This window comes from Schistocerca americana, chromosome 4, assembly GCF_021461395.2.
Source record: "Schistocerca americana isolate TAMUIC-IGC-003095 chromosome 4, iqSchAmer2.1, whole genome shotgun sequence".
NCBI lineage: Eukaryota > Metazoa > Arthropoda > Insecta > Orthoptera > Acrididae > Schistocerca > Schistocerca americana.
The window spans coordinates 486,974,269-486,992,870 of record NC_060122.1 but is presented as its reverse complement, the minus strand read 5'-3'; the positions used below and the strand labels follow the sequence as shown (position 1 = coordinate 486,992,870).

At 43.5% G+C, this 18,602-nt stretch overlaps 1 protein-coding gene across 1 annotated transcript in view; it reads right to left on the bottom strand.

Moving 5' to 3' along the window:
• Nucleotides 1–18,602, bottom strand: part of LOC124613572 (nascent polypeptide-associated complex subunit alpha, muscle-specific form-like) — a 95,469-nt gene that overhangs the window by 3,086 nt on the left and 73,781 nt on the right. Inside the window, exon 4 of the mRNA XM_047142287.1 lies at nucleotides 17,433–18,000. Within this exon, the coding sequence (XP_046998243.1) occupies nucleotides 17,433–18,000 (568 nt within the window). The remainder of the gene's footprint in view (nucleotides 1–17,432; nucleotides 18,001–18,602) is intronic.

Here is an 18,602-nt window from a genome sequence, read left to right as displayed (position 1 = left end):
ATAAAATTTTTGGATCCACTTATCGTTCTTAAGTTCTGGATAGTGGAAAACCCTCTCAAGCAAAAAAGCTTTAATTTCTCTTGATGAGGAAGCGAATCGTTTCAAGATGTTTGCTCTTGATAACCAATATGCCGCGGATGATACCCGTGCTCGCTCCCCATTACAACAAAAAATTCTGTAAACAAGCGGGATTTAAAATCTGTGGCATTGTACGTGTACGCCCGTACGTGGTATTTTGTGGAAGAGCCACACTCAGCGGCCCAAAGACCCGCATGTGGCCCGCGAGCCGCGGTTGCGAACACTGACCTAACGTGCGCAAAGTTGGTGCAACAACATTGTCAACTACGTTGGGGCGGCAACATGACAACCGCATAAGCACTTGAAGAGAGTGCTGAGCCCATACGTGTGGGAGAGCATTCACCACGCCCAAAACTCTCTGGACTCTATGAGATGTCTTGAGTGTGTATTCATCTCAGAGTCGAATACATTCGTTAGTTATGATGTGGCCTCCCAGTTTTCCAAGGATCCACGCATTGGAGCTGATTATAGAGAAGCTTGACGATTTCCTTATACGGTGGTGATTGTTACGAATGGTCAGAAGAAGTAAACATGGGCAGTCTCCTCTCTCCGTTCGTGTGAATACTTTGTTTTTTTAACCCCATGGTAGAAAGAGTGTCATTGCGCTTTTACAGCACCTAAACTATATCATTCGAACACAACGTTCACCGTGCGGCAGGAAAAGGATGGTCAACTACCACCAGTGAATGCGCTGGTCAAACGGAGAGCACAGAGCGAGATTGTGCAGTCTTTAGTACACTGGACTCCGATTCAGGAAGACAACGGTTCAAATACCTGTCTGGTAATCGCGATTTAGGTTTTCCGTTATTTGTTCAAATCGTTTAAGAGTTCACGAAATTAACCGAAAATGTCAATTTTCAATTTATTTTTTATTTATTAGTGGAACTCATGGACAATAAATTCACATAGTTTCAATGATAAAAGCGCATCCGAAGTGCCTGAAAAATGGTTGAATACTTGACGCGACCTTCGTGCTAAGCCCACTCTTTGAAGCAGCGCTTCAATATCTACACGCTCAGAGCGATAACACACCCTACATTCCAAAGGAAAGGGTTCCAAATAGTATCCTCGATGTTTTGAAGCCCACTTACTGGTTTCTGTCCAAAAAGTGTGTTCATGGCAAAATCCAATACCCAAATGAGTCTCAAAATTCACTGATACGGAAACGATGCCCAACAACCAGTTTGGTCTGCTAAAGTTGTCAGAATTACAAGATAAGTGGTGTAAAAGGTATAAGAGATGTTAGAGGTAAAGTTAGTGAACCGCTTATCCATGTTGACTTTGACACTATTTATGTATCAGAGCAGTATTTAAACAATGTGACAATTCAGAGGCTTCCTTTACCAGAATATAGACTAGCCGGCTGTTTTTCAAGGAGTTCTTTGCTGAGTGAGGGAGTGGCCAAGTACGTAAAAACAGTATTGAATTTGAGTCCGTAGACGCATAAAAGAACTGCGCTGAACAGGTATTTGAATTTTGTGCGGTGGCAGTTGAATATCCTGAAACTAAACTTTTAATTATAGTTATTTATTTATAGGTCCACTTACCCTGTCTTCAGAGCATTTCTGCTCAAGCTAGAGAGGCTTCTTGGTTTCCTTTATGGGAAGTACCAAAAATTAGTTTAGTTGTAAGTGGATTTTAATTTTATATGTGATTGTGCAAAGAAACAGTATGCTGGAAGACCTCCTACATTCATATGATCTGGTCCAGACTATATTTTTCCCAACCAGGGTGCAGGTAAACTGTAGTACAACCACAGACAATATTTTTATTCATCCTTCATTACTAGAAGGGCACTCTGTGAGTAAAAATACCACAAATTTTAACACTAAAAGGCATTTGTACTAAAACAAATGTTATATACAATTAAAAACCATGCAGAAAAGCTAATCCAATGGCAATAAAGAGTTTTTAAACCTCGTTTAGGAACAAGAATGGTAGGATGTTTGTAGCTCTGGTTAACATAGATGACAAATATAATGCTTTCCTTAACACATTTCTCATGTTCTTTGAAAGCTGCTTTCCGTTAGAACATTCAAAACAGGGTACTAGCAGTGAAAGACAGCCTGGATGGCTGACTAGAGGAACAAGGATATCATGTAGAACAAAGTGGGGATTATATTAAAGTGTTAGAAGTTGTCACAATCTAGTTACAGTAGTCCATGAGAAACAGTACTGTAAGATGCTTAAAAATGTTATTAGGAAGGCAGGAAAATTATGGTACGCAAATAAAATAGGTAATTCACAGGATAAAACTGGAACCATATGCTCAGTTGTGAAGGAAGTGTCTGGTCAGCAGCATAAAGTGGAGGGTATAAAGTCAGTACATAGTGAAAACGCTTCAGTTACTGATAAATCAGACATATGCACAGTATTTAACAATCACATTCTGAACATAGCTGGTGAATTAAATTAAAATATAGTTTTTGCAGTGAATTATATAACTCTTTTGAAAAATAGCTTTCCCAGAGTGATATCTGAAATACTCCTCCGTGATACTGAGAAGGGGAATATTAAGTCAATAATTAAATCACTGAAGACTAAGGCTCTTATGGATATGGTGGAGTACACAGTAGGATACTAAAGTACTTTGCTGCACATGTTAGCCCTGTGCTTAGCTACATTTGTAATTTTTCCTTTAGAAACGATCAGTTTCCTGATCGATTAAAGTACTCAGTAGTAAAGCCCATTTGTAAATAGGAGAAATGGATAATGTAGACTATTTCAGACCTATTTCTATGTCATCAATGTTTGCTCAAGTTATTGAAAAGACTATGTATGTAAGGGTAATTGATCATTTCATTTCACATAATTTGCTGTCAAATGAACGGTTTGGTTTTAGAAGTAGTTTAAAAATTGAAAATGCTACGTTCTCCTTTCTCTGTGAACTACTGGATGGATTAAACTAAAGGTTTCGAACGCTAGGCATCTATTTTTTATTTAGCTAAGGCGACTGACAGTGTTGATTACAAAATATTGCTCCAGAAGTTGGTCTACTATAGAATACAGAATTGGTTCACCTCTTACTTTAAGACAGCAAAAGGTCATTCTGCACAGTTTTCAGAATGGCTATGATGTCGGGTCCGAGTAGTTAACGGTTAAATGGGAGAGGGGGGGGGGGCAGGGAGGAGTGCCCCAGGGATCAGTGCTTGGTTCACTTCTGTTCCTTATTTATATAAACACGAGGGTTGGAACTTGAATAGTGGAAACTATGTATTTACAGCTCGTACAAAATAGATACGTGTTTCAAAGTTTTGCTGACCTTCAAAGTAGTCACAAGCATTGTGTATAACCCGTTTCCACCGATGTGGAAGTCGTGGGATACTCTTAGCAGTGCTAGTTGTGTTGACAGTTTGAGCGGCGCGGTCTATTGCCCGACGAATTTGTATCAGTTCTGAAGCGAATTCCGCGAAGTGTTTCCTTCAGTTTAGTAGGTGGTATATCAGTCAAACAAATCAGCAACAGCTTGCACTGTACGTGCATGAGCATTGTCCTGCAAAACGATGGTCAGGTCCTGCAGAAAGTGTCATGACTTCCGTCTCTAAGCTGAACGTAGATTGTGTTCCAAAAATGAACAGCATAGAGACAGAAGTGATGACACTTCCTGCAGGACCTGACCATCAATTTGCAGGACAATGCTCAAACACGTACAGTGCAAGCTATTGCTGATTTGTTTGACTGATGGGGCTGCTAAGTGCTATACCACTTATTGCACTCCCCTGACTTAAGCCCTCGTGAGTTCAACTCGATTTATAAACTGAAGGTAACACTTCACGGCATTCACTTCAAAACTGCTACAAATTCGTCGGGCAATAGACCGCGCCGCTCGAACTGTCAACACAACTGGCACTGCTAAGAATATTCTACGACTTCCACATCGTTGGCAACGGATTATACGTAACAATGCTGGTGACAACTTTGAAGTTCAGTAAAACTTTGAAACATGTATCTATTTTGTACGAGCTGTTAATAAATAGTTGCAACAATTTAAGTTCCAACCCTCGTGTGTCCCCTAGTATTACAGGTGATTCCAAAATATTCCTGTTTGGTAATGGCACTAGTTTGGTAGTAAAGGATTTTGAGTGCAACATTGGCAGTGTTTCAAAATGTGCAGTTCAAGACATAAGTTCATGGCTTGTAGAAAATAAACACTCGTGGAAACTCCTTCTTCAGTACCTTGTTCTGAGACTTAATGCCCCCATTTTTACTATTAATACAATATCTGAAGTAAGTGAAAGTTGACATGAAAAGTAGTCTACTTTGCTTATTTTCAATCACGTAGACGTATGGTATTATGTTTCTGGTAGATCTTCCCTTTCTCAAAGGGTATTTTTGGCTGGGTTCGGTGTTAAGTTCCCGAACCTCTTGTCGTCTCCTGTTGTTGAGTCGCGGTATTCCGGTATTGTCCTCTCTATATACATGTTCTTTAATGTCGTTTCTTGTCAACAATATCAGCTTATTCCCAAGAATTAGCGGCTTTCACTCAGTTAATACTAGGGAGAAATCCAGTCTGCAGTTGGATCGCGCCTACTTGACTCTTGTGCAGAAAGGCGTGCAGTATTCTGCTGCATCCATTTCAATAAACTACCTCAAGAACTCAAAAATTTTAGCAGTAATCCAAGCGCTTTCAAATCTAACCTGAAGAGTTTCTTCATGGGTGACTCCATCATTTCTGTCGAGGAGTTCCTTGAAAAATTTAGCTAATTCCAGCATCACATTTGTTATTGCGCTTATATAAACTTGTAGCTTGTTTTCTTTTTACGATTCATAAACATTTCGTTTTATCAATTATTACTCGTACTTATCTGGTATAATTTCATGCACTGACACGTTCCATGGCCTTGGAGATTTGCTCCTCAGTTTAGTGTCATGGAACAAGACGTGTAACATAAATGAAATAAAATAAACATATATTGCCGTTGACGTATTTAATTATGGGAACGTAGGGATGACGACATATTGAGCTTTAAGATAGGAAATTGCGCTCAAAATATCTTGAGAAAAATAGATTTACTGCACCTTTCTGCAGCTGAAAAGTCAACTGAAGACCCGGTAAAGGCAGAAAACAAGAAACCAAAAGAGAATTCTTGACGGGAAAGAGGACCCCGAGTACAAATCTGCCGTCTTTTGAAAGTGTGGCACAAGAAAAAAACATTAGGTTGAACTTTAAATTGCATTTACTGAAAATTATATTCTTTAAAGTTTATGTACCTTTTTTTCAGGATTAATGGGTGCTAGAATTATGGTATTTTGTATACTTATTTCTATAAAATCAATAAATGATGTCTCAAGAGTAAATTTTGAAATTCTGAATGTAAGCTGATATATGGGGCAAAGTGACTGGAATTTTGCATGAATTTTATGTTACGCTTACAGAATTAAAGTTGAAAAAAATGTTAAAATTCTCCTATTCTAAATATTATAAAAAGACTCCTGAGAGAAGATTAATATGCAAAGATATTGAACAGATAAAATTTTGTAGAAATTTCTTGAATATGATCTGAGAAAAAGCTACACATATTATTTTTTTAAATATAATTTTTAAGGTCCTTGCAAAAGTAAATATACGTAATCCAAGGAAGTTACAGTAAACTTGTTAATTTCATGTAAAGCATGGGACAAAATGTCACTGTCTTATCTTCAAAATTGTGGATTTGGTGCATTTTTAAATAGTGTGTGTTTTTCATGTACGTCCCCACTTCAGGCAAATTTCGGGTCGTTTTTTCTGACAGGGGACGGGCGATTTCTTTCCCCGTCCTTCCCTAATAGAGTTTGTATTTGGTCCCTAACAGTGAAGCCTACACGCGACCTGACGGCTTGAAACTAAAGCAGAATACTCGAGAGATTCCAGGTGGTGCGGATAGCCAAGGGTGTCACTTGCGCGAGCGGACTATATACGTAGCGAGAAGGTAAAGGGTACAAGTTAAACACAGCCTCCATCCGACGATCAGCATCACGTAGCACGTGATGAAGATGACGAGTCACGACAACGAAATACCGTGCAGGGAAAACGTCAAAATCAGGCAGAACCGTGACAACTCAAGAATGTCAGTATGAATTAGGTTTTGTCCGTGTGACCATTGGACGATAGAGCTTTAATGCGGTATTCTGTGAACTAATTCGTGCGGTTCTAGGCTCTACAGTCTGGAGCCGCGAGACCGCTACGGTCGCAGGTTCGTATCCTGCCTCGGGCATGGATGTGTGTGATGTGCCTAGGTTAGTTAGGTTTAAGTAGTTGTAAGTTCTAGGGGCTTGATGATCTCCGAAGTTGAGTCCCATAGTGCTCAGAGCCATCGGAACCATTTGTGAACTAATTTCGGAAAAAGCAATTTGTTATACGGTTTTCGTATCTTAATTTTCGGACCCCATACCATCAACGAGTAACTGAACGCACGGGCACAAGCACTATATAAATGGGGCGACGGAGGGAAGGAGGAGGGCGGGGGGGGGGACGACAACTTAATAGATCACAAGGGAGTCTCAACAGGAGAGCCCCTTAAAAAAGACGAACAAACTAGGGCATAAAACCGTTTTTTCTGAATGCCTCAAACTATACATTTCCATGGTACTTAAAACTCTTATAACGTGCCAACTTAAACCTGGATTATTAAGTATTTTGTGATTACCAAGTCTAAGAAAGTTGAATAATAGTAACATTTAAATTTATCGACAGTGTGGGTGTGATTACTATTCATAACGCCCTAAATACTCACGTAACTATTTCAAATTTAATAGTTATTCAAACCAAATAAAATCTTCGTTCGTGCAAAATTTCGGCTCAGTTTGCTGAGTGGAACCGGAACAGGAGAAGACCTCTACGTTTTAAGACAGTGAAAAGAATCCGCAAAAAAAATGTATTTCGTAGTTTAAAATACAGACCTATGCTTTTAAAACCTAGAACAGGTTGGAAATTTATTACTTTACAAAAATACCCTCGATACATTCTTATTGTGTAGTGTCCTTTTACTGCGTAAAGCGGGAAAAGCCACGACGGGTAAATCGCTAGTTTCTTATAAACCTTCTTGTCGGGAAGAATCAAGGAAAAATTAAATGCGTAGAACTTAACGAACTATATGCTATACTTAGATCCGTTTGAATAACACAGATAAATTCCTCTAGACTAGGTGTTCTAGTGCACTGTAGTGGTAAAACTGATTAAACTGGAATACATTTTGTAATAAATATTTACTTACGATCATTGCTTCGCCTTTTAAAAAAAGACAATACTGATGAATTACCTTGAATTCTCTTCGTAATATTTCCTCTTGGCATATGCACTGACTATAACTTTAATATTATACGAAATTAAAGACTAAACACCATCCTAACAAGCCTCGGAGGCCCAACGGTTACCGACCGACCGCCGCGTCTTCCTTTGTATTGTGATGAGCCAGTTGCTCGGCCACGATTAACCAGACGTTTTCAATTGGTGAGAGATCTGGAGAATGTGTTGGCCAGGGTTGCAGTCGAACATTTTCTGTATCCAGAAAGGCCCGTGCAGGACCGGCGACATGCGGTCGTGCATTATCCTGCTGAAATGTAGGGTTCCGCAGGGATCGAATGAAGGGTAGAGCCACGGGTCGTAACACGTCTGAAATGTAACGTCCATTCTTCAAAGTGACGTCAATGCGAACAAGAGCTTTGGTGAGAGATCTGGAGAATGTGTTGGCCAGGGCAGCAGTCGAACATTTTCTATATCCAGAAAGGCCCGTACAGGACCGGCGACATGCGGTCGTGCATTATCCTGCTGAAATGTAGGGTTTCGCAGGGATCGAATGAAGGGTAGAACCACGGGTCGTAACACGTCTGAAATGTAACGTCCATTCTTCAAAGTGACGTCAATGCGAACAAGAGCTGACCGAGACGTGTAACCAATGGCAACCATATCATTACGCTGGGTGATACACCAGTATGGCGATGACGAATACACGCTTCCAATGTGCATTCACCGCGATGTCGCCAAACACGGATGCGACTATCATGATGCTGTAAACAGAACCTGGATTCATCCGAAAAAATGACGTTTTGCCATTCGTGCACCCAGGTTCGTCGTTGAGTACACCATCGCAGGCGCTTCTCTCTGTGATGGAGCGTCAGGGGTAACCGCAGCCATGGTCTCGGAACCGATAGTCCATGCTGCTGCAAACGTCTTCGAACTGTTCGTGCAGATAGTTGTTGTCTTGCAAACGTCACCATCTGTTGCCTCAGGGATCGAGACGTGGCTGCGCCATACGTTACAGCCATGCGGATAAGATGCCTGTCATCTCGACTGCTAGTGATACGAGGCCGTTGGGATCGAGCACGGCGTTCCGTATTACCCTCCTGAACCCACCGATTCCATATTCTGCTAACAGTCATTGGATCTCGACCAACGTGAGCAGCAATGTCGAGACACGATAAACCGCACTCGCCATAGGCTACAATCTGACCTTTATCAAAGTCGAAAATGTGATGGTACGCATTTCTCCTCCTTACACGAGGCATCACAACGACGTTTCACCAGGCAACGCCGGTCAACTGCTGTTTGTGTATGAGAAATCGGTTGGAAACTTTCCTCATGTCAGCACGTTGTAGGTGTCGCCACCGGCGCCAACCTTGTGTGAATGCTCTGAAAAGCTAATCATTTGCATATCACGGCATCTTCTTTCTGTTGGTAAAATTTCGCGTCTCTAGCACGTCATCTTCGTGGTGTAGCAGTTTTAATGGCCAGTAGTGTACATTCATCTCACTGAGAGACAAGATAGTCAATGCCTTCATGGAAAAATGTTTTTGGTTGCGTACGTAACCTTTATTGTACCCAGGTGCGCAGCTCTTCGTTCGAAGCTAAGCGACGGTCACGAACGTCTCTCTTCAGGGCTCCAAAAATATGGAAATCCCATGGGGAGAGATCAGAACTGTACGGATTATGGGTAAGGGCTTTCGAGTGAAACTACTGAAGAGTACTCAAAACAATTTTTACATCATATGGGCGGGCATTATCCTGCCACAGAATCATGCCCTCCGCCAACATTCTTGGGCGATTGGGCGTTTGAACTTGTTTGGACTTGATGGCGTGCTTCAAGTTTTGCAAGTGTTCACGCACCCTTGTGCTTTAATTGTGGTGTTGTGTTCCAGAAAGTCAATGAGCAGTGGGCCCCTATAGTCAAAGAAAAAGGTTATCACGGCTTTCCCGGACTTGGCGAGCCTATTGCTTCGACTACGCTGCAAAAGTTTCGCTGGTGTGCCCTTACACATCCTCCACACAATCTCTCTCTCTACCCTTGCGATTTCTGTATTTTTCGAGCCCTGAAGAAAGACATTCGTGATCGTCGATTTGCTTCGGACGAAGAGGTACATATCTGGGTACAATCATGCTTCCACAGACAACCGTAAACATTTTTCCATGAAGGCACTGAGTGTCTTGTATCATAGGGGATAAACATAGTAAAGTTATGGCAATTACTGTTGAAAATATGAATAGCTAACTTACTTTTTCCCATGTCTCACATGCTCATTTCGCAGCCCGTTATAGAAATCAGTTGCTTGCAACAATTTTTAAACAGACATATTCCCTTTTTCTCTAGCAGTTATTTAAACACCACCAATCTTTGGTGCTACACTGGCCTTATGGTAGCTACGTTTCGCCTGTACATTCCGTAAATCGAAAATCTGGGGCTCCGAGGGGCTATAATCGATTGTGGTGCCAGTACAGCGATTAATGCAATTGGGGTGGCCTTCAACAAGGTACGCTGACGAATCGTTCATAAACTAATTGTCTTCCGAATGCAAGCTTTCGTGCCTAGCGGCTATACAGCTGTTACGCGTGCTTCACCGGGTCATGGATAATAATTAACCAGACGTTCCTGGTACAGGCGTATTTGAGCTGATACATCCCACACCGTTCTGTTGCCGGTCGACTATCTGAAAAGCTGTGAATCATTCCCTTTCGCACGACCTCACGACCTATCAGTGTAAAATAATTGATGAAGTCTAAGAATCGTTAGTATTTTTCACGTATCCGCCTCCCTTCTGAAAGTTTACAACTGGCTCCCATGCGTGTATCACGCTTTAGTACTAGCAGTTACTGAGTCCAACACAAAGATGTAAGCAGGGACAACTTTGTCGATAACACTCTTAGGACAACCAATACACAACAGTATACCGCTTTTACTAGCTATTGTAGGACACTCATATTCAACAAGTAATACCTAAAATCACAAGGCTCCTATCAACAGGCGGCTTAGATACATATATAGGGTGTCCAAAAAGAAAAAAGGAAACGCCGAAGAGCTCTAGGACCAGGTTTCTTACACCAGACCTAGAAAAAAGTGCCTGGTAAACATATACTCTACAATGCATACCTTAAAGGCTGTGAGCGCTTGTTCATCTTCGGTAGAGAGAAAAACATTTATTCTACTAAACTAGTGTTCATAGCTCTTAAGGTATTAATTTTAGAGACCATGTTTACTAGACTTTTTCTTGTTCTGGTCCATACTACCTCCCCCCAAAATATGAAAACCAAAGTTCTTGCAGTAGAGGAGATCTGTTTCATAGTATCGAAGATGAACAAGTGCTCATAGCTCCCAAAGTATGCATTTTAGAGCCTATATTTACTATATGTTTTTTTATTGTTTTTATGTAACGGACCTGTCCCTAAAGCCTGGAGTTTTCTTTTTTCGATGGGGGTGGGGGGAGGGAGGGACATCCTGTAGAACCACTACACACTGCTTGCAATATAATCTACTGAAAGTTATGCACTTTTTCCACAAACAGCTGAGATCTATTTATTGTTTATTTTAATTGATATTTTTTGAGCTCCTTCTACATTCCACCACTCAAATTCATTTCTTACCCAGCGAGGTGGCGACGGTTCAAACCCGCGTCCGTCCATCTTGATTTAGTGTTTCCATGATTTCCCTAAATCACTTTAGGCAAATGCCTGGATGGTTCCATCGAAAGAGCACGGCCGACTTCCTTCCCCATTCTTCCCTAACCCGAGCTTATGCTTCGTCTCTAATAACCTCGTTTTCGGTGGGACATTAAACACTAATCTCCTACTCCTCCATCTCGTCTTGCACCCGTTTTTTCTCGGACCTGGTAGTCTTGTGGTAGAGGGAGTGCATTCAGCCCTAGAGTTCGCGGGTTCGAATCTCGTTCGAAGTATGGATATTTCAATCTTGTTTTTAATGTAGCATCCACCTCTCAACGGTGTGAGGACTCGTGAGAAAGGTCACATGGTTCGGATTCCACGTTAAACAGCAGGCCACCCTTTCCCAGTTGGATAACTGGGATGTCTAGGGACACACAAGTCGTCGAACTAGCGTCCAGTTGAAAGACTTGCACCAGGCCGTTGAGCCACACGAATTTATTATTTGTCGTTTGTTGTCGTGGGTTGCAGATCCACGGCTTCATACGTATGTACGAGGTGACCATTTAGCGTTATAAATAACAAACAATATTTCTGACAATCTTGCTTTATTATTGTTCTGTGCTTAAGCAACAAGATATCGAAACACTGAGCGACTGACGTACACTGTGTGATTAAAAGTATCTGGGCACCTGGCTCAGAATGACTTACAAGTTCGTGGCGCCCTACATCGGTAATGCCGGAATTCAATATAGTGTTGGTTCACCCTTAGGGTTGATGACAGCTTACACTCTCGCAGGCATACGTTCAATCAGGTGCTGGAAGGATTCTTGGGGAATGGCAGCCCATTCTTCACGAAGTGCTGCAGTGAGGAGAGGTATCGATGTCGGTCGCTGAGGCCTGGCACGAATTCAGCGTTCCAAAACATCCCAAAAGTGTTGTGTAAGATTCATAATAGGACTCTGTGCAGGTCATTCTATTACAGGGATGTTGTTGTTGTGTAACCACTCCACCACAGACCGTGCATTATGAACAGGTGCTCGGTCGTGTTGAAAGAGGCAATCGCCATCCCCGAATCGCTCTTCAACAATGGGAACCAAGAAGGTGCTTCAAACATCAATGTAGGCCTGTGCTGCGATAGTGACAAACAAAACAACAAGGGGTGCAAGCCCCCTCCATGATAAACGCGACCACACCATAACACCAACGCTTCCGAATTTTACAATTGGCACTACATACGCTGGCAGATGACGTTCACCAGGCATTCGTCATACCCACACACTGCCATCGGGTCGCCTCATTGTCTACAGTGATTTGTCACTCTACACAACGTTTTTCTGATGTTCAGTCGTGTAATGTGTACGCTCCTTACACCAAGCGAGGCGTCGTTTGTCATTTACCGGCGTGATGTGTAGCTTATGAGCAGCCGCTCGACCATGAAATCCAAGTTTTCTCACCTCCCGCCTAACTGTCATAGCACTTGCAGTGGATAATATTGCAGTTTGGAATTCCTGTGTGATGGTCTGGATAGATTTATACCTATTACACATTACGACCCTCTTCACCTGTCGGCAGTGTCTGTCAGTCAACAGACGGAGGTCGGCCTGTACACTTTTGTGCTGTATGTATCCCTTCACGTTTCCACTTCACTGTCACATCGGAAACAGTGGACCTAGGGATGTTTAGGAGCCTGGAAACCTCGCGTACAGACGTATGACACAAGCGACACACAGTCAACTGACCACGTTCGAAGTCCCTGAGTTCCTCGGAGCGCTCCAATCTGCTCTCTCACTATGTCTAATCACTACTGAAGTCGCTGATATGGTGTACCTGGCAGTAGGTGTCAGGAAAATGCACCTAACATGAAAAATGTATGTTTTGGGGGGTGTCCGGCTACTTTTGATCACATAGGGTATCTTCCTGCTTCAACGAGAACTGCCATCTTCACCCTAAAAAAAAACGAATTCAGCACCATGTTGGATACACACACACATATGTCGTCTGCTAAAGGATCAGTAACGGTTTAAAACAATTATCGCTTGACCATACATTTTGCCAACACATACAGTACGAGTTTTTAATTGCGTGGAACTAGGGAACGCAGCACACACACACAGACACGCACACACAATGTGTAACTGAGCTAGGAGTTTGTAATTGGATTGCGAGTGCAACCAAATTTAGAAGGTATGATCAGAAGATCACATGACTCGAAGCACCACCATCTTCGATCTTTAGAGTACAAAAGGAGGTTTGACAGCCATAGCTGATCAGTCTTCTGTGGTAGTGCAAAGTTTAATCATGACTTCCGCTAACGTGCTAAACTTCCCTCAGCTATTAGGGAGGAAGACGTAACTAACCGACAAACCCTTTGATTTGTGGTTATTACTGGAGTACCTGGACAATCTTGTTACTGATATTGTTAACATAAATTGCGCTGAAAATGTTACATTCCTTAGCAAGAAGAATTTAAATGTGTTTACATCCGTTACAACATCGTTTTGCGATAACTGTATGATGGTTAATTCTTTGATCAAGTGGACTGTCGTAAGCAATAGAGAAGAGACAATTTATAATTTAAAGAAGAAAATGTATGGTTCATTTAAGTTATCAACACAGGAAATTCTCCAAGTTCATCTCTGCAAAACAGGAGATCAAAAAGAAGCTACCATTTCTCCTACAGGGGAACGATAATGTGGCAACAATAGGAATGTTGGGATAAAAACCGCTTCGAAGAAATATAAAAATTCTGTAGCTATACTATAAAAAGTGGAATTGACTGATGCTAAAATGGGTTATTAATGGAAGAGCTCCGTGGGATTTTGCAGCAGCTTAGTGTAGATGACTATTATGTTGTGGATCTGGATATAACGCAAGATATCGCTGCAGGTTTTAACAAAATGGTTATGTGAAACTACCTAATATCAAACTATGACATCTGTGTGCCAGAGAAGTAGAAATATGACTGTAAACCACAATAAGACAGTTGGGATTGGCTGTTTACCGTGGATCAGCTCCATTTGTAGAGTGAAGATATATAAAAAATAATATGTACTTCAAATCATGAGCCCAGGAGTGAGCAAAGCTATCGGTAACCTCCTTATCGATTTTATAAAGTGCTCTGATATGCATCTACTAGTAACTTTTACATCTCCTTGGGTAAAAAACATTATATTACTACACTTGCGGATGCAGTTTACAACCACAAAATTGACTGTGTGTTTTTGACCTTTGCAAGATGTATAAGTGCATTAAATGCCAACAAACAGTATTTACAACATGCACGGCTGCACTCTGTGCCAGTCGCTTCTGTGTGGTGTCAACTAATGAGTAACTCACAGAACAGTTGCTGTGTGGTGTTTATCAGTGTTCTGTCGTTTGTCTGCTGGGGCAGTAAGAATACCCGAAAACTGACTGGCTTACAAGTAAACCTTGCAGATAATCAAGGCTAAAAAATATTATGAACTATACAAACTGACAAACCCGGCGATCCAAAAGTATTCGTTTTGCCAATTTTCTATTAAAAACGAAATCCTAATTGCATTACTGCATTAGACTCGGTGTGAGATAATCCCAGACAGTTTCCGTAGACTGGGTGCAGCTGCTTCGTATGTCTGCAACGCGATTCCGTTGACGTCTCAATGGCAACGACTCTTCATTGCTGTGCGGACGACTATTGTGTTCACATACAGTCGTTTGCACTTCGCAATTGAAAACTGTGACAACCGTTGCCAGATGCCAGGGATTACCTTAAGTTGATTCGACTGTGGGAGTGCCTTACTAGTAAAGAATAAATATACACACATCAAAAATACTTTTGCATCACCTCGGTTCCGAGAGTTCCGAACACTGTACAGAAAATTGGAATACACATCAACATAAACATCATTTACGCCCATTTTATTGCTCATGGAAACCACACATTGCGTGTTGTACCACCACACAGCGAGTCCTTCAGAGGTGGTGGTCCAGACTGCTGTACACACCGGTACCTCTAATACCAAGTAGCACGTCGACTTGCATTAATGCATTCCTGTATTCGTCGTCGCATACTATCCACAAGTTCATCAAGGCATTGTTGGTCCAGATTGTCCCACTTCTCAACGGCGATTCAGCATTGATCCCTCAGAGTGGTTGCTGAGTCCCTTTTCAATCTATTCGAGGCATGTTCGATAGGGTTCATGTCTGGAGAACATGCTGCCACTCCAGTCGAGAGATGTCGTTATCCTAAAAATGGCTCTGAGCACTATGGGACTTAACAGCTTTGGTCATCAGTCCCCTAGAACTTAGAACTACTTAAACCTAACTAACCTAAGGACATCACACACATCCATGCCCGAGGCAGGATTCGAACCTGCGACCGTAGCAGTCGCGCAGTTCCGGACTGAGCGCCTAGAACCGCTAGACCACCGCGGCCGGCGTCGTTATCCTGATGGAAATCATACACAAGATGTGCACGACGGGGGCGCGAATTGTCAACCATGAAGACGAATGCCTCGCCAATATGCTGCCAATATGGTTGCACTATCGGTCGGAGGATGGCATTCACGTATCGTACAGCCGTTACGGCGCCTTCCATGACCACCAGCGGCGTACGTCGGCCCCACATAATGCCACCCCAAAACATCAGGTAACCTCAACCATTCTGCACTCGCTGGACGGTGTGTCTAAAGCGTTCAGCCTGACCGGGTTGCCGCCAAACACGTCTCTGACGGTTGTCTGGTTGAAGGCCTATGCAACATTCATCGGTGAAGAGAACTTGATGCCAATCCTGAGCGGACCATTCGATATGTTGTTGGGCCCATGTGTACCGGGCTGCATGGCATCATGGTTGCAAAGATGGACCTCGTCATGGACGTCGGGACTGAAGTTGCGCATCATGCAGCCTACTGCGCACAGTTTGAGTCGTAACATGAGGTCCTGTGGTTGCACCAAAAGCGTTATTCAACATGATGGCCTTGCTGTCAGGGTTCCTCAGAGCCATAATCCGAAGGTAGCGTTCATCCACTGCAGTAGCAGCCCTTGGGCGGCCTGAGCGAGGCATGTCATCGACAGTTCCTGTCTCTCTGTATCTCCTCCATGTCCGAACAACATCGCTTTGGATCACTCCGAGACACCTGGACACTTCCCTTATTGAGACCCCTTCCTAGCACAAAGTAACAGTGCGGACGCGATCGAACCGTGGTACTGACCGTCTAGGCATGGTTGGACTACAGACAAATCTCCTGTCTCTAAGCTGGTCGCAGGTTGTGCTCCAAAAATGAACAGCATAGAGACAGAAGTGATGACACTTTCTCCAGGACCTGGCCATCATTTTGCCGGTCAATGCTCAAGCACGTACAGTGCACGCTGTTACTGATTTGTCTGACTGATGGGACTGCTAAGTGCTGTACTATCTACTGCACTTCCCTGACTTAAGCCCTCATGTGGTCAACTCGATTTCTGAACCGAAGGAAACGCTTCACGGCATTCGCTTCAGAGCTGCTACAAATTCGTCGGGCAATAGACCGCGCCGCTCGAACTGTCAACACAACTGGCACTGCGAAGAGAATCCTACGACTTCCACATCGGTAGCAACGGGTTATACACAATGCTGGTCAATACTTTGAAGGTCAGTAAAACTTTGAAACACGTATCTATTTTGTATGCGCTGTAAATAAATAGTTGCCGCTATTAAAGTACCAACCCTCTAACATACATCTATTTTATATATTTATGGATGGACTGAACAATCTACATGTTTTTATTGATATTGTTGAAATCGTAAGCACGTGAGTCATGTTAAGTGCGGGGATGCCGACAAGTTATATTGGGCGGAAGGGGACAGTAAAAACCTGTGACTTCCTCCCCACTTTTTCCTCTCCTCGCCCTGCTCCCTGACCAGAACTGAAACGAAGATCCGCGGCTGAATAATATTGTGCGGATATGGGCAGGAATAGAAACGTAGCGATAGGAAAGCATTGAACCAAAGTGTGATTAGCAACCAAGGGTAAGTGAATCACGAAGTGACTTATACTGAGTGGTTATAATTAAAATGCAGCCTCTCGCAGAAGTCCTTTGTGGGCAGTGATTACAGTATGACAGCGAAACTTGTTAGATATTCTGACATGTCAACGAGAAACCGATTTACGATGGAGAAACATTAGTTCCAATTTTGACCACCTGGTGGGAATCTGGCGCTGTACAACATTCCATCGACGTCTCCGATGCTCATATTGAACAAATTGTGTAAGTGGCAGTTAACAACAATGTCAACATTATGGCTTCCTCACTTGTTTGATCTTTTCTACCCACGCCCCCTTCCTAATCGATTATATATGGATACATTTCTTGCATTAACGGCTCCAAACTTGCAACTGGTCGCCAAAATTGGAACTAATTTCTCCAAGCACAAATCGCTTCTGCCTTAACGCATTAGAATATCTACCAATTTTTGCTGTCATACGATAATTACAGCTCACAGTGGAATTCTGTAACTGCACTTTAATTATAAGCACGCGGTACTTACCCGCTTTGGGAGACTTTCGAAGGCAGACGACGCGCGTCGGCTGCAGGGACGCGCCAGCCGAAGAGGCGGTAGACGACGCTCCGACGTCTGCCTGGGACGCGGACTGTGCGGGGGCGGCGTCGGCAGCCGCGGGCGTGGCAGCGGCGGCGGTGGCGACGGCGGCGGCGGCGGCGGCGTGCTCCAGCCAGCCGCGGGGCGTGGCGGCCAGGAAGGCAGCCGCGGCGGCGGGCCCGTCGCTGTCGTCGGCGTCGCTGTGCTCGGGGCTGAGCAGCGACACCATGGTGACGACGTCGACGCTGCCCCTGGCACCGCCGCGGCGCCCGCCCCCCGCCTTCTTGGCGTCCGCGGCCGCCTCCCGCGCCGCCGGTTCCGCCGCAGACGGCGGGGCGAGCTGCGAGCGCTTTTCGGCGTCGCCGTCGCCGTCGGCCACCTCGTCGGAGGAGTCTTCGTCTCCGCGGGGGCGCGCCAGCCGCAGCTTGGCCGTGCGGAGGCGGCGGCGCGCGGGGGCGGACTTGACGCTGCGCTCGAAGCGGACGCGAGCCGTGCCCTGGGCCATCTCTTCCGCCGTCTGCCAACACCGGAAACAGATCCTCAACCGTGACCCACACTCGAGTTTAGGAAGCAAACGCCACTCCCCAATACACCAGTAAGAAATCACCCTCGCTGTAACAACTACACTGCCTCACAAAAAAACTGAAGTACCCAGAGTAGATGGTCTAGTGCTGACGTACATTAGGTAGCCCTTATTTGAATGTAATTTCCTTTTTAGAGCTTTGCTTCTCCCACCCCCACCTTTAATACCAACGGACAAAAAAAAACTGTGAAAAATTCCATCGCAATCTGATAAATTCTAGACGACCATCAAACGCGTTCAAGTTGGAGCATAGCATCCGCAGCACCCATTTCCCTTAAAAGTCATTGCTTTCTTCTTGATCTCCACTGCATACGTGTCTTTCGCGAGGGTAATGACACAGTCAGGCAAACCCATTAATTGTTTAAAATCATTGTGACTGAAAATTCATTCGAGGAATTCAAGAAACAATACGAAAATGTAAACATCAAATTTATTTTTGAAGATATGTACATTTTCAGTCTGACAAACGTTTTCTTTACAATTATCATTTTAGACATTCATTTCTATTGAATCAGAAGATAATGTGACTTAATGAG